The sequence below is a fragment of the Empidonax traillii genome, unplaced genomic scaffold, assembly GCF_003031625.1.
Source record: "Empidonax traillii isolate 1590-97213 ecotype Southwest subspecies unplaced genomic scaffold, ASM303162v1 scaffold100:size1405979, whole genome shotgun sequence".
In the NCBI taxonomy this organism is placed as follows: domain Eukaryota; kingdom Metazoa; phylum Chordata; class Aves; order Passeriformes; family Tyrannidae; genus Empidonax; species Empidonax traillii.
In genome coordinates, this window is record NW_020955293.1 from 1,114,348 (window position 1) to 1,137,374 (window position 23,027).

Consider the following 23,027-nt stretch of genomic DNA (forward strand, 5'->3'; position numbering starts at 1 on the left):
AAGTGTTCAAATGGAGATACAAATATTCCCAAATAGAACAGCTGAAGCAATTAACAATTGACAAATTTGGGGGGATTTAATATTTGCCAGATAATCTCTGTTACCAATTTAAAGTGCAGAGATTGCTCATTTCAGTGTTCATTTTATATGAGACTATTCATTTTTATTTGATATTTAAATTTTTCCTGGAGTCTTGGATATATGTCTTTCAGTTTTGGTTACTTGTTTCTTTCCAGTGTCAATTCTTGTATCTGATGTTTTGATCTTACATTCAAAATATGAATCACTACAATTAGGATAAAGAGCAGGCCTAGAGGAAAGTTTCACAGAGATTTTAATGTGGGGGATGTCCCAATTTAAGACCAAGCAAATGTGATTTATACTAACCCCTTTCCGCTCTAATCGTCACATACAAAATTTTTGAACTGTATTACTGTCCTCTCCCCCAGCCAACTATCTAGTTGTGTAGAAAGATGAATAACTAAGATACCATGTGTATGTATGCTATTGTAGAAAAGAAATTGTAGACTTTTGTAAGAAGATGCATTTAAATTAATTTCATGTCTCCATTTTCTCTTCAAGAAATCCATGCCTAAGTTTCTCCTTTCCCGTTTAATTTCTGATTCCTTTCTTTGTCAGAGCTGCAGAAAGCTTGCTGATCCAGGTTCAGAAAGAGTATCTTAAACCCCAGCAGGAACTTGCTGAACTGAAAATGGATGCAAGCCAGCTCTTGGCAAAGCACAACAGGAGACTTCAAGATGCCCAGGACCTGGTGAATGAGGCGCTCGTGAACATCAATGAGACCAATCGCTTGTTTCCTCTTATCTCTAGCAACCTGGCAGAGTTAAATGTAAGACTGGATAGTCAGTATTGTTGCATAAGAAAAATCAAATATGAGATTGTGTTTAAAAGGTACTTTTTGATTTTTTTTTAAACATATTTAAGCATTTTAATATGTACGACACCTTAAAACCTCAAAGGAAACCAAGCCCTTGCATGAAAACCAAAATATTATGTGTTATGTGAACTCATCTGCACTAGCTGACTGTACAGACTACTATAAAACACTTGATTTATGCTACAGGACAAAAAGCTAAGTATAAAAGAAGGTGAAGAAGTTGCGACCATGCACATTAAAGAAGGGAAGGTCCTAGTGAACGCTGCTGCTGCTCTTGCCCAGGATGTAAAGAACTCAACATCTGTAAGTCCTTAAGTTTTAACATCCTCTTTGACTCTCAGGTGTATTTTGATAGTGAAAAAAAGAAAGAGGAAACATTTTGTTTTGCAGAACCTAGAAGTACACCAGGATGGGTTAGTCCTATGGAGCAGCAAACTGCGGCATCATGTGGATGAGCTGGTGATGCAGATGTCTGTGAGAGGAGTCCTTGACCTGGTATACAGAGCTGAGGACCATGCCACCCAGTTCCAAAGACTTGCAGATGCACTGGAGAGGTGATTAACTCAAGAATTATGGAATAATGATATTTACGTTATGTCACATTTATATTAAATAGGTAGTAGCTTAATCCACCAAATAAATTCCCTGCCCATGGCAGGGAAGTTTTACTGGGTTATCTTGAAAGGTTTCTTCCAATCCAGTTTGTTCTATGAACAATTTCTATTCCTCATTTCATTTCAAGTGCTTTCTAGGTTTAATGCAGTGTAGCTTTGTTAAATGGTATGAAGGATGGTTGATCAGTCTTGCATATTTTGTGGCTGACTTGTGCAGTAACTAGTGAATTATTAAATGCCCAGTGAGTATATCCTGGTACAACTTGAAAAGCCTTTGGTCTGTGTGTGAAAACTTCTTGACAATATTTCTCTGAATCTCGTCAAGAAGCTATTCTTACTGTACCTCTGTTATTGTTGCTTTCAAAGCATTTTGCAGAAATGAGTGGGTTGCAAGTCCACTCAAATGCACTTCTAGAACACGGAAGTTGCTAAGTCATTGCAGTTAATTCAATGGAAATTAATTTTCTATCCCAGGAATCCTTATAGGATGCTTGCTGTTTTGTCTTAAAGTCAACTAAAAGTTAAATTATATCACACTGGAAAACTGACATATTTTTAAGTTTGAGAACATAAAATTTTGCTCTGAGTAGCACTGAGCAACACTTCACTACAGCAACGTAAATTAAATAGAGAAAAATTTATAACAGTAAAGCTTTCAGAAGAAACATCGGGCAAGGTGTGCTCGTTTTTTTCAGAATGCATCATTCTGGAAAAATGTGCATGTATTCTGGAAAGATGTGCATGTTTTAGTTGAAGACATGGAACTCAATGTTTGATTGAAAACAGAATTACTTGTCAATTGTCTACTTAGTGGCCTCTCTAAAGTAAGAAATATGACTCTGAACACAACTGCTGCTATCTACACTCACTCCAGTGTTAGAAGTGTGATTGAAAGAACAGAGAGTTTAGCAGATGATGCATCTAGAGTCATGAATGGCCCCTTGGATTTAGTAAGTATCAATATTAGTATTTTAATGTACATATTTCACTTTATTATTTTGGAATATTTCTTCTCATTGTTTTTGCACTTGCTGAAACTTGATTCTTCTTGATGGAGGCATGTCCTTCTTGTGGCAGCCTGTCCTACCAACTAGTATATGCTGTATCCTGAACCCATACTCCAAAGCTGTAATGGTACCACAAAGTTCTGTTTATCTGTCTATTCTCTCTTCCTCATTTACCTTTTTTTTGTTTGTTTTCTTTTTAATGTATAATGCATGACTAGCTGTACTGGATTTAATTCTGTGACGGTTTATATCAGTCATCTGACATGCATTCCTGTGGGAATGCATTCCTTTGGGAACTCCAACTTGAGTTCCCAAACCTCTAGTACTCCCTTCCACCTTTGGAATTATTCAGCCATCTCCTTAGCTGACCTGTCCCTCTTCCATTTCTTTCTGGGTATTCTCGATCACAACTTTTTTGCTTAGTTGACAATGTTTCATAATCAAATGCATGTTTCTGTCTCATCTACCATCCCTCTTCCTTGAAAGATTATCCGATTGCTTTTGAAAGAGTAGATTAAAAAGACCTGACCAGTTTCCAGTCTGATCTTCTTACTTTCATATTATTCTATTTCCCCCATTATACCTCTTTTTGCTTTTCCTTATTGCAAACCTAAGGAAGGAATGTGCTGTATTTTACAAGTGTCATGCACATTATACCTGCAGAAACAAATATATGACAATGCATTTACATGATAGTGATCAAAATAGTCAACATTGTTTTTTGGATATGCTATTATATAGTGCTCTGTTTTATTAAAGCTTTGTACAGCATGAATCCTTCAAGGTATTTTCTCAGATTTTTTTTGGTTGGAAAAATGGATTAGAAGAACACTTTCAAGGCTGGGATTTTGAAATATCTCACTTTAAAGTGCTCAATGTTGGAAATTTTGAATGTGGCCTGAAACTAGAATTACTCATAGATTTTGTTTCATAGTTGTCTTTTTTTAATAACTTGCAAAGAGATTCAGTGTTACATTTTTGAATAAATGATTGCAACTTGTATTTTTTATAATTGATTTTATAGTACACTAATGAATAGAATATCTCATAAATAATGGGAACGTTCAGTAACCTGAAGTAGGTATCTGCAGGTACTTACATGTTTTCACCCAAATTTCCAGATTTCATATGTGGCAACTCAATGTCTGTATTTTTCAGCCAGATGAGTCTTTCAGTCTACTTGGAAAAGAAACTCTACTGATTACCTCTGAATTTCAGAATGAGGCTAAAAATCTGAAGAAAAAAAGTGATGGTCAGTTCTTTAGAGTTCACATTCCTGCTTCTATTTGTTTTTTCTATTTTCTGTTTTGTGGAGGTTTGTCCTTTTTTTCCTTGGCTTTTTTAAATGTAGTGGTTTTTAATAAAGTTAGCATAAGCTAAGATAAACGTGACTGTACATATTTTCATTCAATTAAGATTAATGTACTATAGAGTTGTAGTATTTTCATCTTTGGGGTAAGATTATCATTTTTCCTCTGTAAACGTTTAAAAAGTTGGCCTTCACTATACCTCGTTTACCTACAAGCAATGCCTTTTTTAAATGACTGTGTTTCCAAACTTTATGAATTAAATCATTAGAGATTGTGCAGTAGACAAGGAGAAAGCATAATTCGTCAAAAAATCAATTAATCCATTTTTATTTAATAAGTCATAGATTGCACAAGTATCTAGGATGATATATTTAAACCATAATCATTTTTACTTGCTTTTTCTACAAAGCTGAGATACAAAACCAAGCTGAACTTTGTCTCCATAAATTTGAAAATACTTTTAGTTTTTTCATTACTGCAAAGATAACAGCAAGGAATTGAAGTCTACACCATGAAAATTCAAAAGCGTTTTGAACACAGACTTTGTGTAGGAGCAGAAGCGGGCCTCAAGTTAAATTTTGGACAAAATGAGACAGAAATTGAAGATTTCACAGAGATAAACTGTACCTATTAAATGGTCTTGTCTTACAATATCAATGGTTTTACAGTTATGGAGGCATTTTATGTAATTCAGATGGACTGATGTACATACGTTTTTTGTTTCTTCTGTTCCACATATCTTTATTTCTAGTGAGAGGATTCTGCAAACAGATCACAAATATATAGAAAAAAACCCCACTTTGGCTTCAGTCAAATACCACAAAATGTGAAGAACTCTAATGAAAAAAAATTAGAGTTAACAATCAGTGAATCATTTCAATTTATAGCCTTTTCCTCACTATGTTTCTACCAATCCAGTCTCACGGAATTGGGCAAGAAGGATAGCTTTGAATAGAACACTGCTCACAGGAGCTTATCTGTTCATACTGCATTCATTTTGCATTCCTGTTTTTAAAATGCACTTTCTGTTGGGAGAATGGGGAGGAGGGGGAAGTTCCATTGATTAAATAAATGAATGCTTATTATCCCTGTACTTGGGGTTTGTGTGGGTGTATGGTATTTTTTTATGCATATGTTACTTCTTTCAACAGGACTTTTATTTGGATTGAATGGGTTGAACAAAAAGGTAGAGAAGATTCAGGAAAGTACTAACAAAATTGTCGACCAACTTAGTGATTCTCTTTTGTCACTTAGAGTATTGCCCAACAGTAAGTGAAATTTATATTAACATTCTTCTTATTGCAGAAATGTCTAGTACAGTTGTAATAAAATCCTGTTCATTGTCTGATTGCAGGGATATAGAAATAAACTATATTAGACTACATTTAGCCTTCTCCCTTATGAGGAATATTTTACTTTTTTTTTTTTGGTAAACCCACTAGACATAACTGAGTTATCATATAAGGTCAGTAATCTGATTCCCATTTCACATAACTGTAAATCACAAGAAGCTCTGGTAGCAGTATAATTACACTGGTATGAGAAGAGACTGAAGTTCTAGAATATTTAATCCCACATGCAGAGAAATTTATATATGGAACACTGAAATTTTACTTTGTTTTAATGACTTGTTTCAGAATAGTTTATGCTGCACAGGGAATCTTACAGTCTGCATCTAAATGTGTTTTTCTTGTAAATGCTGACTTCATTTAACTTATTAAAATGTACTTTTCTTGGCTTTTCCAAAACATAAGAAATCCCTTTTTTCTTAAAGTCATTACTGTGAATAAAGGCAGGACCTAGGGTTTGTGGAAACTAATAAGAGAAAATTACTTCCAAGTTGTGAATAAGAGGGGCCAAAATACTTTGCAAACCTTATTAATGTTTTTAAGTTAGAGAAAAAATGATAAAGACTTCCTGTCAGAGTTGTTTTGTTCTAGTATAGGTCTGTATATTAGAATGCTGAATTCAAAGCCTTAAAATACCCATTTTGCAACTCAGACTCTTAATTCATGCTGAAGGGTGATATTAGTGATAAAGTCACACTGGATATTATGCAGGATGCTATCTAACATAAAGCTACAACACTGAAAACTAAGGCAGTATTGAAACCACAGGAGTGTCCTTCTTAACTCCCCGTTTAACATTGTTTAATTTCAGTTTTGTTGTCACATTTCTTCAAGTTGCCTCTTTTCTATCTGGACAGAGATTCATAGTGGCATTGCCCTCTGTGCAGGGTACTGGTGGTGAGGGAGGATCCTAGCTCAAACCTTCTGTGCCAGCTGTAGCATCTTCCCACTGTTCTGGGCACAGAGGGTGTAAGGCACAGGCTGAGATTGGGAGTGGTGCTCTCACTACGTAAGTGATTGTAGCCCAAAGCGAGGAGTGTAGGATTCAAAACATAAGTCTCAGACTAGTGTCTCTGGGTGCCAACGCTCATTTAGGAAATTTAAACACTATGAGTCTGATGTATTCATATAATCTTCCTGTTGAGATAGGCAGAATCAACTGTCCCAAACAAACAAAAATACAATTCTTACTGTGAAAAGAACATAGCTGACAGTGTTCCTAGTGTTTTGACTATGACAAACATAAACATATATGACTATGTTTGTGACTGCTCTTATGAAGCCAGGCATTTGTTAGTCCCAAATATGTTATGAAAGTTTTGATTTTTTTTTTTATCCTGTGTTTCAGATACAAGGAAGTACATGCTTGAAGTGAAAGAGCTGGCTGTGTCTGCAAACAGCAGTGCTGTGGCGGATTTAAGTCACTTGGGGGATTTCAGTCAAAAGCTAATGAACACATCTTCTACATTGTCCCAAGTTAATGACACTTTGAGGAAAACAAGCAAACTTATTACTGATTCATCAAAAGCTGGTAAGTTTACTGCCTCATTGCTCTATAGAAATGTCACTTCTTGCAAAAGAAGTACTAATATTCAAAAGTACTAATATTCAATTTTAAGATGCATTAAATATGAATCTGATGGACTGAAGGTTTCTTTCTGATTCAATAAAAGTGTATTAACTTTTTTAAAAAGACCTTTAGAGGATTCACATGGGATATCCCTGAGTATATATATTCCTTATCGGTGTTTAAATTGCTGAAACCAAAATGATCAGAAGCAGTCCACCTTGGCTAAGTATTTTAGCAACGAACAATACCTTTTGCTTTCACCCTGCTTCAGCATTTCATTTATGTTTTTGCAGCAATCACAGCTGAAAAACAAGTTAAAGAAGTTGAAGCACAAGCAAGTCTTTTATTGGATAGGCTTAAACCTTTGAAAGTGCTGGAGGAGAACCTGAACAGAAACCTGTCTGAAATTAAAGAGCTCATCAGCCAGGCCCGCAAGCAGGCAGCGTCTGTAAGTTCCATCATCCCAGACTTAACTGACTTCATATTCACTTTTAACAGGGATGGTCTTTGAGATAAAGAGACTAAAATTTACTGTCAAGTAAATTGGTTCTTCTGGAGTTTCACTGAAGTCCAAAGAGCACTAACTGATTCTAAAATTAGACTGGCAGGGCTGTTGGTACATTTTACGGTTTCAGCGTCACATTTCTTCTTGCATTTGTGAGTTTATCAGAACAGCTAGGTAGTAATTTATCTACTATTTCCTTCTGTTTACTATAAAAATAGTGAAATACAGTATGTCAGAAAGCAGTCACGAAAGATTTTTATGAGAAAGAAAGAGGAAGGGGGAGGGTACCACTCTTCGTTTTAGTACAAGATGGTAATTTTTGAGCTTATTTTCGAGACTGAGGTGGGGTGCCCCCATATAACATCAAGTTACAAATTTTTTATCAAGACTATTGATTCTATCAATACATTTGCCATCTGTGGCCTGTCATGACAATATGTTTTTCTTTGCAAGAAGCAGCTGTGCACCCAGAATACTTTTAGGACAAATAGTATACTTGTTTTTAAATCCCTGCTTCTCCCTTAAAGACAGCAGAAGTGTACTATGGATCTCATTAGACTGAGAGGAATATGAAAAAGACTCCACACTCAATAATTTTTGGTATGCCTTTGACTATAGTGTGGGTATGTTATTGTAATGTTTAGGGAGGTTTTGTAAAAAAAAAAAAAAAAACTAACTTCTTTCTGCAAATCTTCTTAATTATATGGTTATTGCTTCTCTGTTACAGTCTACTGAAGCTTAATGAATCTGCTGCAGAAAAGAAGGAATGTTATTTTCTGAAATGTCAGAAGCCACAGATGTTCCTGGCAGGGTGAAAAAAAAAAGTATTAGCAAAATCCCTTCTTCCAATTTTGGGAGTTTGTTCTGGGTTTTTTTGGAAATTTTTACTACATGGAAGAAACTTTATATATGTGTGTCCATATGCATGCACACGTGTGTGCTATATGCATTTAGTTGTTACAGGCATATTCAGTGAAGCTGATGGAGTTAAGGCTTTTCTGTTAAAATGTGTTTTCTGTCATTACACTACCAAGCTCTTTGGAGATGACTGCATTTAGCTTGAATCAATGTCTTATCAGTATACTAGACAGTGGTCAAAGGTGTTAGTGGTATGACAACAGCAATATGTATTTCTTTATTTAATCTTTAAAAAGTTGAACTTGTTATATATTCACAAATGTATTTTTTTGAATAACCTTATAAACTGTGTTAAAACTTTGAAATAACCAGAATTATTACAGACTGTCTGCCTTTTAAATTTGTTTTTAAAAAAAAACCCTTTTCCTTAATGTATATTAGAAATGGTTTCCTTTTTTTGTAAGACATTTTGAGTTTCTGTATCTTTATTTTCTGTTACTATTACAGTGGCTTGTAGTGATATATAGATTTCTGACCCAAGATTTATTGTTGTTTTCTGAGGTATTTGAATAGTTTATTTTACTGACTTTCTAACTTGAGTGAGTGTATCAAGGCAGATTTCATTCTTTCCTATTGTGAATCTCTTTGTCAGGTGATACCTGGAAAAATGTTAAGATCTAACCCAGGTAGCAATACTTAGATTGCATGAGAGTATCTCAGCAAAAAGCTTGCATTTGTTGGGCAGAAGCTAAGTACATACTCCAGAAATATAGGCTGTGTACACTGAGACTTCTTTAAGTTCCATTTCCTTCTATTCCCCCCAGATTAAAGTTGCAGTATCAGCAGACAGAGACTGCATTCGTGCCTACCAACCCCAAATTTCATCTACAAATTACAACACCTTAACGCTCAATGTGAAAACTGCTGAACCAGATAACCTGCTTTTCTACCTGGGTAGCAATGGAAAAGTAAGTTTCTGGAGTACATTTTCTGAAGGTGGGGGTAGCCAAATGTTTTAAATGTCTGTAGTTATGTTTTTTCTTACTTGATTTCAAACTAAGTAACCAAGTTTAAAGCCCCTTGCAGACAAATTTGTTCACTAGGGGTGGAAACATATTTGTACCTTGGAAGATTCCAGAGATTCTCAAAACTAGAGAATAAAAACACCTGATTCCTTAGCATTGCCTCTTGGCCATGTCATGGAGCTCTCCCTTCCTTTTCCTGTGTTGTGCATTAACCTTATGGAGTGTAACACTCTATGGGATGCTTTCATATAGCATGCTGAAGTATATCAAGTGATTTGCTTGGTAACACAGCAAAAGTACTTGAATTTGGTGCTCATGAGCATGGTGCATCCACCCAGTTTAAAAAGAACTTGATGGCTCACTGCCACATTGCTCTCCTCTTCATTCCCTCTATAATTCCAATAGAATGCACAGCTATTAGCTCCTTGTGGCACACTATCATGTGAAATATAGTGCTTTTTCACAGACTGGTAAGTCACTTCACGTACCCTCAGAACAGTATGTTTCTGTACATCTGTGTGTGTTTACATCACAGTTCTACTTATCTGTAAAGAAAACATTCGCCTACTTGTGTATAACCTGAGTGGGGGTTGTTTCATTATAGGAAAAAGTGAGTGAAAACTTGCTGGGCCTGATTTTGCTGAAGTCAACTCCTGTCATATGGGATGTAGGGATATGAATCTGGAAAGACTTTCTCCATGTTACTTGTTACAATACACATTTGATGCCATGTATTAGAATAAGCCCTGCTGTTTTTCAGACAGATTTCCTTGCAGTAGAGATGCGACGGGGTAAGGTTGCTCTTCTTTGGGATTTGGGCTCTGGATCAACAAGAGTGGAATACCCGGATTTTCAAATTGACAATAACAAATGGCACAGAATACGTGCCACCAGGTAATAAAAATGAAAATGTGTAAGTGTTGTACACAACCCATCTTCTGAGTTTTTCAGTGATGAGATGTTTCTTATCACTAGAAAGTGAAGCCTTATAGTATGTGTGGATTAAGCACGGTGATTCCTAAAACTATTTATTTGTATTTGGCAGGTTTGGAAAAACAGGTACACTCAGCATAGAGGAAATGAACTCCAATCAGAAGCCTTCACCTAAATCTGCAACCTCTCCGGGGACAGCCAGCATATTGGATGTTAACAAATCAACCTTAGTGTTTATCGGAGGACTTGGAGGGCAAATCAAGGTTAAATTCTGAGATTCTGTTAAATGGTTTTTAACATGTTTGAGAGATGCTTTTGTGTTAGAAATAATTGTGTGATTTGGTTACTTCATCAAGAAATGCCAGGCACTCTGACCATAAAGCAGAGATACTGTAAGGGTCTTCTAGTATCCTGAAGTTAATTTTCCCTGGAAATTTTTGCATAAAGTGTTAACCCAGATAGTCTGCATGTGCATGCAGGTTGTATAGACATTAAACAATTATTTTGGTTTTTGTTTGCACCTTCCATAGCTTCATTTCATTTGCCATTGTTATTCATGCCATGAAACATGTAAGTAGGTCAAGGACATACTTGTTTTTACTTTTTTATGCACTAATCTATTATGATTTGAATGATAATTGTTAATAGTTCTGCTAAAACATTTTGTTCTCCTGTTATGATTTGTATCTAACAAAGTTAGAGTTCAAGGAAAACTACCAAGTAAAAATTTTGCTGCATAATTTTCAGAGTGCTAATTAATTGTATTCATGAAGTATTTCTTGTCTTATAGAAATCACCTGCTGTTAAAGTGACCCATTTTAAAGGGTGCATGGGAGAGGCATCCCTGAATGGTAAATCTATTGGTCTTTGGAACTACATAGAAAGAGAGGGCAAGTGCAATGGCTGTTTTGGAAGGTATTTTATCTCTGGGGGTTTTTTTATTAACAGATATAGAATAATTGACATTTGTAATATTATATTTGTGTGCTAACTAAAAATAATGAGCTCAAACAAATTGCAGTGTTTCACTGATCATTAGCATACTGTTCTGAAAACACTAATCTGAATATGCCATTGGTGTCAAATAATTTCATTGTATGGAATTTTATCACTTTTTAATCACTTTTTCAGATGAGCATATTGTTGTGGTCTATTTTGCATATTGGAAGTAGGGACTAGAAGCGAACCAAAATATTTAGGAATCTTTGTTTTCCAGTAGTTTTCCAGTAAGACAAATTTATTCTTTTCTAGGGTAAGAAACAATGTAAAGCAGTCTTCTAAAACAAATCCATAACAAAACTGTAGCCACTAAGCTTGATACCTTTTGTGGATTGTACTATTTTTATGTTGAAAGAATTGAAAAGAAATAACACTTGTCCATATTCCCTTTTGCAGAATATTTCATGTAGAAACAGCAGAGGGTGCTGCTTGATTGTATGAGATACTTTTTTAGAAGTCTTGTATTGCAGGGAAAGGGGCTAACATTTATTTCAAGTGCAATTATGCAAAGCATTTTGATGAATGGATGACATGTTTTAATTAAGAGGGTGTATGCTGTAACAATCATTTTTTTCCTTTGGAATTCATGGGGAGTTTTTTTCATACATAAGGGAAGAACACTTATCTTGTATACATCCTTCCCCATGGCAAAATCATTATTGTGAGATTCTATAATGAAAATGGTCTTTGGCTGGAATCCTTTAGTTATTCATAACATCAAGTTTCAAGTCTCTTCCCACACTTTCTAAACATATTTCCTGGGGGCTACACCGACTGATCAGTATCTGAAGGGAGCCTGCAAGAAAGATGAAGAGAAACTAGTTTTAAGGGCATGGGGGGAATGGATCCAGACTAAAAGAGTGTAGGTTTAGATTAGACACTAGAAAGAAACTCTTTACTGTGAATGTGGTGAGGCATTGCAAAAAAGTTGCCCAGAGAAGCTGTGGGTGCCCCATCCCTGGAAGTGTTCAATGAAAGTTTGGATGGGGCTCTGAGCAACCTGATCTAGTGAAAGGTGTCCCTGCCAACAGCAGAGGGTTGGAATGAGATGATCTTGAAGGTCCCCTTTTAACCCAAACCATTCTATGATTCTGTGATCTAACTTTTCTTGTATTTTATGTAAAAATTACTGTAAAACCACAAATCTTCAGTTAACTTTTTTTAATTGTTTTTCTACTTCTGTAGCCCACAGGATGAGGACACATCATTTCATTTTGATGGCAGTGGATACTCAGTTGTGGAGAAGGCACTCCGCTCAACAGTGACTCAGATAATAATATTTTTCAGTACCTTTTCACCTAACGGGCTGCTTCTGTATCTCGCTTCAAATGGCACTGTAAGAAAATGGATCAGATTCCTAAACTGTCAAAAAATATGTTTAGATGATTTGGTGGTTTCTTGCTTTCTCTCTTATTTTTCATCTTACATATACTAGATCAGTTTACTATCTTTGTGTAGATTATCACCTGTAACTGACATCATAAGACAAAGGAGTAAAGAAAAGAACGCTAGAGATAACTCATTAGAGCAAATATTCACCTATACTAAGGACAAAATTAAACAATGAAAATAATTTCCCACAATTTATTTCAATTTTAGTATAAAATTAACTAAAGGAAAGAAAAGAAAACAGCAGGGACAAGAATCTAGTTTTGTTCAATTAGAGGAACCTTTTCAGAATGTAGCATGTTTTGGAACTGAGCTTGCAGAAAGACAATGTAATATTGAAAAGACATATTGAATTAGATCCATAAGATGGCAATTCAGTAAACTGAAATAAATTAAGTAAAATTCCCTACAAAAGCAGTATAACCCAGACCCATCTCCAGACCTTCATTGTCATGTCATGCAGTTTACTGTATACTTAGCTGGTGGGTTTCATTTTCCTGAAGGAGGTCAAAGCTTTGTTTCGATACAGATTGTTTCCGAGTCACTGCATTATTCATTTGCTATATGTATGCCTGAATACATTACACAGTAATATCTGACTTAAATTTTACTGTTCACAGGGGACACTTTTAATGCAATTCAGAAAGTCTTTTTTACTGCAGGAAGAAGGTCTTTGCTTCACACGTAGTGTTTTTGATCATTATGCTAGCAGTCAAATCAAATTACTTTCAACTTGGTCCAAAGAAAGGAAAATGTGGTTCTGCTAATGAAACCTTTTTCTACCAAGTAATCTAACCTCATGGTACATTTAAATAAAAATAACAAAACAAAAGAAACATCCTTGTGAGGTGCTTGTAACCTAATTTTCCTAAATGTAGGAAAGATAAGCATCTTGGCCCTAACAAACAGTTCAGGTAAAAGAGTTAGCAAACCTGTTTCATGCAGTAACCCAAACCTGTCAATAATGCGTTGTTTTGGAATATTTAATTTCCAGGAGTATAATCTGTTGTTTGGTTGGTTTTGTTTTTTTTTTCCTCACAGAGAGATTTCTTGTCCCTTGAGCTTGTTGATGGCAAAGTGAGACTGACTGTTGACCTAGGCTCAGGACCTCTTGCTCTTACAACGGAAAAGCGTTACAACAATGGAACGTGGTATAAAATCTCATTCAGTCGGAACAAGAAGCAAGGTAGGCTGCAGACTACTAAAAAAAACAGGTGTCTGCATATTAACAAATACAAATATAAATATCAAAGATAGCTGCAGGGAACATCACTGCAACCAAATCTGATTGCTTCCAATGCAGTGTCTTTAGCAGCCACACCTATCTTACTTTGCTTTTAGAAGGACAGCAGTATAAATCTTGTGCTTGGTTTATCATACCTTATAAAGAGCAGGTAGTGCAGAAACTGTCAGAGAAAAACATATTAATAGTCTCCAAAGAGTGAAAGATCATTGTCCAAGTCTGTATATCAGGGATTATGTTTTCTGTCCTGCATTTTAATAGTACCTAGTACAACAGTGTTTGGGGGCCGAGGTTTGGGCAGTAATGCGTTACAAATAGGATGTGTTAATAGCTAGAAGATATTCTTATATGTATATATTTTCCTGCAGACTTCCCCAGATTTGGTTTTGTTAGAGAAGAATGAATGAGATTAACAGAATAGCTGGAAGGACAATAAATTACTCATTCTAAAAATAAGAAGATTGTCCATACTTGTCTAAGTCAAGGAATACATTTTCGTCTATTATGGACAAGATTGCCAAAATGGAAGAATATGTATTCATGTCCTTCTCCAGATCTTTACTCTCTTTTATTTGCAGGAATTTTGGCAGTCATGGATGCATATAACCTTAATTATAAAGAAACCAAGCAAGGAGAATCTCCTGGGGTTGCCTCAGACCTGAACCGCTCTGATAAGGACCCAATCTTCATTGGGGGGCTGCCAAGGTCAAGGACTGTGAGGTAAAGGGTCTTACCTTTCCATCTTTGCTAAGACTCTTGTAAGTAGAGGGAAAGACTAACAAACTCTATCTCCACTGAAATTAGAAAAAAATCAGTGAAGTCTGATTTCTTGTTTATGGCCGTGTATACCATATAGTTATCTGCCCTTTGACTTCAGACTCCAGTGTGGTGGTTTCCACTGGTAGGTCTGATGATGCTGCAGTTCAGATCATGATAAGTTTCTGTTTTCCTCCTCCATGGGTGATTTCCACTACAGCAGCTGCCATAGCAACCACCTGCTCCTAGGGTCAGGCTGTAGCAAGAATTCAGCACTGCTGTCTGCAACAGTGCTCCTGTTGGCTGTACTGGTGTAAGCCTTTTGTTTTCTGTCTGGCATTTATGGGCAAAACTGCACTTAAACATAAATTTTCTACTTCAGAAAGGAATTCTTGTAATTTTGTAACTTAAAACAGAGGAGAAACAATTGTGAACAGATCATCAAAAAGTATTACAGATACATATTTTATGGTACGTCTCTAGTTTATGTTTGGGTTTTTTGTATTCTTCATCCATGCTGAAATTATGAAGTCACATTTTTAACACTGGCTTCACTGTGAAGGGATAAACATGGCAAGAGAAAATCGAATTAAACTTTCTGCATGCTCTTGACAATAAGGTAAATTCTAGCACATTGTTGGTCTCTGCAAAGTTTTTGCAGAGCTGCAGATTGTTAATTTTAGCTGGCATATCAACCTGTGAGGGATTATGGCAGGACAGTCTTTGATTTCTCTGACTTAAACCTGGAACCAAATTAGTCATCCTCCAGACTTGAAAAATCAAAAGAAATACAATGTAGTAGAGAGCTACAGTTACCCTTTCACACAAAATCCATTATATTCGAGCTAAAGATTAATCCTAAAGTTTTGGAAAATGACCTGACCTGGCAACACAACAATACACACTTGTATGTTTCCATTTGGGCACAACATTATCTGACTCTTTTTAAGATTAGATTTAGCATCTGCTAAGAGTAAGACCTAAATTACCTCTCTTTTCCCTTATACCGGGCTGACTGCATTCTTTAAAAGAGATCTCTCTTTTTGTCTTATTGAAGAGAACTTGATCTTTTCTCCCAGGGAATTCCAAATACTGCTCCTTGGAAAGAAAGACTTGTTTTGTGTTTCAGGAAAGGTCTTACTAGTAGAATGTATGTGGGATGCATCAAGAATCTGGAAATATCTCGTTCCACCTTTGACTTGCTTAGAAATTCATATGGAGTAAGAAAAGGCTGTGTATTGGAGGTAGGAAACTAAGGTTTTGCAACATTTATTGTTATGGAACGGTGAATAGTAATGTTTAAAGTGAGTTGGAATGGATTTATTTTTAAAAATTCTAAAATGATCTGAACTATATTTGACTTTCAATTTTTTTTCTTACTGGGCACTATATGGGGAGAAATTCTGTAATTAATTATCTTCTTCATAAAATAGCCTATTCATAGTGTGAACATCATGAACAATGGATATATTGAGTTGGTACCTAAGTCCTTAAGCCCAGAATCAGAACTGATGGCAACTTTTGCTACCAAGAACAGCAGTGGCATCATCCTTGCTGGACTCAGCAGGGGACTGGAAAAGCGACGACGAAGACAAGCACATTTGGCAAGTACTGGAAACAAAGATTTTGGGGGGGATTATTTTTGCCATTTTTATTTTGTAAAATCAAGTTAGTTTGCTGTTTATATCCTATGGACAGTTGGAACTTCTAGAATCCAAAGATGAAGGAATATCTGCCCCTTATTATTTCCTGCCTCTAAGAGAAGGAGTGTGTGTGTGTGGGGAGATGGTATAAAAAACTCCTGCATTTTAACTGGAGCTTGACCAGAGAAATTTCCAGCTTTTGTGTTTGCTGTTAGAAGACTTTGCACACTGAGAGGTACCAATACAATGCCTACTAGTCTCTGAGTTTCATTAAAAGTTTATTTAAAACAAGGTTGGAGGAAAATTTTTCCAATGTATGTTCTATTTAAACACTGAATGAGTGTCAGAAAATTGAGCTGTAGTTAAAAATTAATCTTCTGATTATGTCCACAGCCCTTCTTTTCCATCATGCTGATTGATGGTCATCTCACAGTGCATGTTAATGCTGGAGATAGAGCAAGTACTAGGAAAGTAGTGATTCAGTCTGCTAATGGAACATACAGTGATGGACAAGAACACTCTGTCATCCTAATTCGGAGTAAGAGGTACATGCGACTGCAAAGCGTACTACCTGTTCAATTATTGTATGCTGTTGTCAGTTCACTGCACTCTCTGAGGAATTGCCTTTGCTAGCTTATTAGGTGGAATAATCAGGGCTATGCTTTTCTGCTGTTTATGCAGATGTTCTGATTTACATGGTAATTGTACACAGCATACAGCCACTGGTAGAGGTGTAGCTGAAAGCTCTCAAAATCTCTAGACAGTTTGGGGCACTTGAGTAAAGTATACTAAATAGTATTAGAAAAAATACAGCTATCAAAGTAATTTAGAAAGATATTTGACAAAACCTGGCATGTTAAAAATCATGTAAAGAAGGTCTTGTAGTTTTAAGACATAGAAAGGATTATGAAAGCGATGGAATCTTAATTTATTAGAACAGGGCATTTATGAGGCTGAAAGGAATGCTTTTCATTTGAAAATGGCTGTCTTAGACCTTGTTTAATGTTTTCCCTGCTTTATCTTTTTCAGGATCATAACTGTACAGGTGGATGAAAGTAAACCTGCAGAATTGAGGCTTGGTTCATCAGCAGAAATGAGTCCCATTAATATTTCCAACTTTTATGCTGGTGGCATTCCAGCAGGAGAAGGCATCTTGGGACTGAAATTGGCTGGCTCCTTTCATGGCTGTATCAGCAATCTTATTTTTAACAAGGAGTAAGTCAGAGGGGTAACTGCTTTGTTTTGGAAAACTGTGTATAGTAATTTAATATAGTTTGTGATCTCTTGTATGACATCTCTGTTTGCCTGGTTTTCAACATAAGACAAGCATGATACTCGTGATCTGGGTATTATAACAACCAGAAAATGGATATTAGCAGCTACGTTTCTAAATAGCATTAAAAATGTCTTTAATGTTTATGGAGATGCTGCACAAAACACCGCTTTCTCTGCTGTAGTTTCATCTGCATTCACGTGCAGACAGAATGGTTTTCCAAAAATTTTGTCTATTCATGTTGTTCTGGGGACAGATTATTTGCCACTACTCTGTCTGTTTGTCCCACATGTCACTTCTATCCCTTTCTCCTGTTACTAGTGAAAGACCTTGTAAAATACTCTCCTTGTGCTTGGGAAATGTAGGGATTGGGGATTGCACCTCTTAAATATCTTTTTTTTAAAAAAAAAAACAACACAGGCTTTTATATTTCACCACTTCCATGAAGTATGAACATGTGGATATGGACAGTTGCTTTCTGTCAGAGAAGCCTAAACCAGCCATACAGCCCACAGACATTGAGATTCAACTTCAGGCTTTACCAGTTCCCCTGAGACCTCTTACAGATACAAAAAATGTATGTACTGGAGCAAAGCTCTATTACCTCTTCTTTTGTCCATTCTTTGTGGAGAATTATCAAAGTACAGACTATGTATATTTGCCTCTTCTGTGGTATGGAATGGTTCAATGAATGTGGATTTGAAATTATCATTCCCTGTAGAAACACTGATGTTAACTTTTGTAGCAGCCTGTTGGGCATTTGGAATGGAAATGTAGTTAGGTTTATCATTGTTCAGGCAGCAAAAAAGAAAGGGCTAAAAAATAGAAAGACAAAGTGGAGTGATAAACTCCCAGCAGAAGGACTTGACAGTAACTATTATCTGTAGTGTATTCCTGCCAAAATGACTCTATGCTGAGATTTGTATTAGCTGTGCAATTCTGCATTCACATTTTCCTGGTCACACACATGCAGTCTCTGCTCTTTGTCAAAGAGGAGGCACAAACCATTTGAGATACACACAGTGTCTGAATGCAGCTTGTGTGGCACCTGTTTCCTCTCACACAGTCCCCATTCCCAAGAGAGAAGGAAGCATTGCTTCTCTCCTTCTCCAGCTGCACATCTTTATAATCAATGGTTTCCAAAGCATCCTGAAATCATTTTTCTGTGGCAACAGAAAGCAAAATTTTATGCATTTCGTACAGCTGTGGCTATGAAAAGAAATAAGTTGTCCTTCGTAGAGCTAAAGCATGGCTTTGGCTCATACTCTGTTACTCAGCTCTCCATTCCCCAGATCATAACATTATGTGTGTCCGCATTAAATGGGAAAATATTGCTACCAAGTCCATAAGATTTTCACACTGAAATTGTACTCTGTATTCCAGCATTTGTTATCAAAAGGGCTGTCAATTAAGACAAACAGTGAATGAATACTTCTCAAACTACAAACATTTCACAGTAGAAAAGATAGTGATGTCCATGAGACATAGCCTAATCATTAGAACTAGGTTTCTTTGAGCCTGAAGATAGCTTGGAATGATTATGAGTTTAGCTGATTGATGTTGCTATGTACTTTGTGGTTACCTTGTGGCTCAGTTTTGCTTCTTAGAAAGTTGTATGTAGGCACATTGTCATTCAACACTTGCTGGTTAGCACTTGATACTACTCTTCCTAATTAATTCCTTTCATTAACAGGTAGTTTGTGTAAAAGACGAGCTGCCTGATAGTGTTCAAGGTGCCTATCAGTTTGGACTTGCCAAAGGCAGCCACTTGACACTGCTCTTCAATCAGTCTGCTGTCAGGAAGAAGTGAGTGTATCGTGAATTACACATGCATACAGTGTTATTTTGTATAATGCAGTGACAGTTTCCATAAATGATAGCTGCATTGCCAGCTTTGAACATGACCCTCACTGCAGGTTCCTGTGGGGTTCTCATGGAAGAAAGTATCACAACCATCATAATGTAACTAATGGTACATATATTAAACTAACCTTTCCCAGGTTAGTGGTCATGAATTTATTAACTCCTGGTCAGAGTTCTGCATTTTTTCCCCCTCTCAGATTTAAGAGCCTCACTGTACCTTCTGTAAGTTGATTTCTGTTTTTCACATACCTCTGTATACATGCCTACTTCTTTGACTGATGGAGATAACATCTCACCCTTTCCTCTGTATTTGCTGCAAGTGCACCTTCCATGTCTGAAGGTGCACTTGAAGGAGACAAGACTACTGAGAAGAATCAGTTTGTTGAGACTTGAAATGTGATAGCCTCTTTGCCTCTTTCACTTGTTCAAGAGGCTCACAGCAAGGTCTCCAAACCATAGCCTTTAAGTCACTTGAATATACTTCTTTCAACTCAGAAAGTGTCCACAGGCAATAAGCCAGCCTTTCTGTTATAGCTATTGAACATAAGGACATTGCAGAGGTTTGATGCCATGTACTCTGAACCTAGTGTCTCCATAATAAATGGCTCAATCAGCTCCTCTGCCTTTCAAGCCTTCCTCTGTTCTCAGGCTGCCCATTATATCCCAGCATTCCTGGCTAGTAGTAATGGATGCCATCACATTATCCTGGAATGGATTCCTTTCTTGAGGCAATAGGCAAGTCTGCAGTCACAAACAGCCGAGACTGTCTGTCTTGAAGTGCAGCTCACCCTGTGACAAGCACTTTTTATATTTCTGACAGGTACAACACTGATTTCTATTATGAAATACATTATAGGTACTGATTTCTTAAAATCACTGCAAATCCTACTTTTCTAGCCTTTGTAAAAATAAATTTCCTTTCATAATAATAAATTGGTTGAGGCAGTTCTCTGCCTCCAGAAAACCTTTTTTTTCACTTCAGAAGAAATATTTTTTGGTAACAATGAAATTTTATTGTCTAGACTTTCCATCCAGCTGAATCTCAGAACCTTTGCCTCCAGTGGCCTGATTTACTACATGGCTCACCAGAACCAGGTTGATTATGCAGCCCTACAACTTTATGGGGGACAGCTCCATTTCTCATTTGATCTAGGCAGAGGAAAAGCAGTAGCTCTTCACCCTGCTGTTATCAGTGATGGAAAATGGCATACGGTAGGTAGTCACCAATCTCTTGTGCTTCATTTTCTCTTTGGATTTATTGATATGGTTTTCCCCTGCTTTTCCTGCATGCTTTCTCTGTTGCAGAGGCAAACTGGTTTTTTAACCCAATCATGAAACCGTTCAGAAAGCTTTTATTTGGTGATAGTTATTTCCTTTTTAAATTCTCATTATTTGTACATCAGTTCCAGCTTCCAACTCATATTAAGTATTTCAGATTATTTAGAAATTAAAGAGTTCACCAACTATGTAATAATGGTCATCTTCAACAGAGAAGAAGCTAACTAAGAGATGTAAAAACTTGGACATTTACTGCAGAAAGTTTTCCATACACAATGTCACCAAAGACCTGCAAAGGAATGTGTGACAAGGTGAAAGATTTGTGGGTGCACAGTTTCTCTTTTCTCCAGCTTATTGCTTACTACCTGAGCATGTCACAGCGGTTAGCGATAACAGGGAAGCAATGACTTTCCATTCCTTGGTTGAGGAAACATGAGAAAGGGAGACCTTTGAAAAGAATGGAGGCTGGAGGGGGAGGACTTGGCTTAAGGAGAGTTTAAGGAGAAACTATGGCTACAGCTTTCAGGTGCTACATAGCATTCAGGGTCTTCTAAATAAAGACTGTGTGTGTCAGTCTCTATTGGCCCAGTTCCTCTGAGCAACCCACCTGGTGCTGACTCAGGCTTTCTTTGTGAAAAATGACTGTGATGTCTGCATGAGTTTTAAAAGTAACTCTGACCACATTACTTCTCCTAAAGGCAGGTGAGGATGACAATATTCATCCTGCTAAGCTTCCCCTCCCTTACCCATATGTGAATCCTTAACTCCAGGAAGTGGCTTCTGTAAGACAAAGTGATTGATGACACAAAGCTGCCAACTCTCCTAGGTGCTTTGGGAATAAGCAGAGTTATTTTTGCTATTCATACATAATGTGCAGAAGGAATAAACAGTAAAAACTAATATAAAGAAAGCAAATGTGAACTTCTGTCATAGAGAGATATCACAGTTAATCTCTGCTGCCTACCCTGAAAGGAAGAATGCTCTGGGATTTACAGCTGCGTGTTTAAATTTAAATATACTCACGTAAAGCTCATACTTACGCTATCCACATTATAAGACATGAACAGATTCCATGCAAGAGCTGACCTACCTTTACTACCGGGGACATAAAAGCATGAACTTCCACCTTTTTCAGAGATTAAGGCTGAGTCACACCGCTTCACAACTGGGGGTGAATATTGCAGTCGATCTGCAGTCGATTTGAACTGATACGTGTTGCTACCGAAAGAAGCACCGCTGCTTTCCATTCTCTGCCTTCTGCCCGTACCACCCGGCTTTACCATTTTATACCCTTACCAACTCAAATGTTCATGAAACTTCTTGTTGAACCTAGTCAGGATTCTGAGTGGGGCTAAAAGTAAACAGAGAAGAGCAAGTGTCTAGCTGACTTCAAATCAAGTCCCTCTGCTGCGTGTGAGCAATTGCTTTAGGGCAAGGAGGGTACAGGGACACGAGTGAACAAGATGGATAGAACTGGAAAGCTTTTTAGTCATAGCAAATTTAGGGCTGCCCATCCTAATATTACAGCATAGGAGTGTGCTGAGATGGGTCAGCTGGTGGGCAGCACAGTAATTGGAGAAGACCAGCACAGTACTCTTCTCTTCAAACTCAGTGATGTACCTCTATCCTAAGGTGATAGTTACACTGAAAAGCTTAGGCAGGACAATATGCAATCATTGTGAACCCTTCGAGAGGCAAGCTGTTAAGCTGCTCAATGTTCTGAAATGGCCTCAGCCTCAGAATAAATTTCAAGGGGTGCCTGTGAACAGTATGTCAAAGCAATCAAACAACTAAAAAATCATCATGCTTACTTCTGTGGCAAATGATGACTAGATAACTGATTTAGCTTACTGATTCATGTTTGCATGCTTTCATTTTTTCCAGGTAAAGACAGAATACATTAAAAGAAAAGGTACCATCATTGTGGATGGACAGGAATTGGTAGCAGTCAGTGCTCTTGGAGATGGTAGCACTTTGGATGTGGAAGGGAAGCTCTATGTGGGAGGACTCCCCTTAGACTACGTTCCAAAGAATCTTGGGAATGTAAGAAGGTTTGGTGTGGTGGGATGTCTCTGACATTTTGCAAGACTAGAATGATCATACTGCATCAAACCCATCTAATTCAGTATCTTGTCTCTGATGGGCAAAAAAGTACTTAGGGAAAGAAGCAAGAAAGAAAGTAATGACCCTTTACCAAATAAATCTTTCCAGTTTTCTATGGCTTAATGACTGTAGTTAGAGATTGTATCCTTGTGCGTTAGTAATAGCTTTTTTTTTTCTTCTATCAATCTCTCTATTAAAAATGGATAAAGAATATAAACTTCTGTGTTTCATAGTATAAGGTAAAAACATAACCTAGAATCTCAGACATATTGGTACTGAAGTCCTATTGCATTCAAATACCTCTAAAAGGCTGGGTTTACCTGAGACTAAAACATATTTTGTACACGTGCTTTTAGAGAGTAGGATTCCCCCCTTGTGAAGCCCATTATATCAGTGAGGTTTCTGCTGATG

The 23,027-nt window shown here is 36.9% G+C and overlaps 1 protein-coding gene across 1 annotated transcript in view; it reads left to right on the forward strand.

Moving 5' to 3' along the window:
• Nucleotides 1-23,027, forward strand: part of LAMA1 (laminin subunit alpha 1) — a 100,491-nt gene that overhangs the window by 73,467 nt on the left and 3,997 nt on the right. Inside the window, exons 37-59 of the mRNA XM_027882066.1 lie at nucleotides 640-850; nucleotides 1,085-1,201; nucleotides 1,289-1,452; nucleotides 2,324-2,462; nucleotides 3,678-3,771; nucleotides 4,981-5,097; nucleotides 6,527-6,709; nucleotides 7,042-7,196; nucleotides 8,936-9,079; nucleotides 9,897-10,030; nucleotides 10,182-10,332; nucleotides 10,860-10,984; nucleotides 12,254-12,404; nucleotides 13,499-13,643; nucleotides 14,279-14,420; nucleotides 15,586-15,700; nucleotides 15,890-16,060; nucleotides 16,493-16,644; nucleotides 17,129-17,314; nucleotides 17,793-17,949; nucleotides 19,066-19,178; nucleotides 20,258-20,447; nucleotides 22,398-22,556. Coding sequence (XP_027737867.1) covers nucleotides 640-850; nucleotides 1,085-1,201; nucleotides 1,289-1,452; nucleotides 2,324-2,462; nucleotides 3,678-3,771; nucleotides 4,981-5,097; nucleotides 6,527-6,709; nucleotides 7,042-7,196; nucleotides 8,936-9,079; nucleotides 9,897-10,030; nucleotides 10,182-10,332; nucleotides 10,860-10,984; nucleotides 12,254-12,404; nucleotides 13,499-13,643; nucleotides 14,279-14,420; nucleotides 15,586-15,700; nucleotides 15,890-16,060; nucleotides 16,493-16,644; nucleotides 17,129-17,314; nucleotides 17,793-17,949; nucleotides 19,066-19,178; nucleotides 20,258-20,447; nucleotides 22,398-22,556 — 3,415 coding nt within the window. The remainder of the gene's footprint in view (nucleotides 1-639; nucleotides 851-1,084; nucleotides 1,202-1,288; nucleotides 1,453-2,323; nucleotides 2,463-3,677; nucleotides 3,772-4,980; nucleotides 5,098-6,526; nucleotides 6,710-7,041; nucleotides 7,197-8,935; nucleotides 9,080-9,896; nucleotides 10,031-10,181; nucleotides 10,333-10,859; nucleotides 10,985-12,253; nucleotides 12,405-13,498; nucleotides 13,644-14,278; nucleotides 14,421-15,585; nucleotides 15,701-15,889; nucleotides 16,061-16,492; nucleotides 16,645-17,128; nucleotides 17,315-17,792; nucleotides 17,950-19,065; nucleotides 19,179-20,257; nucleotides 20,448-22,397; nucleotides 22,557-23,027) is intronic.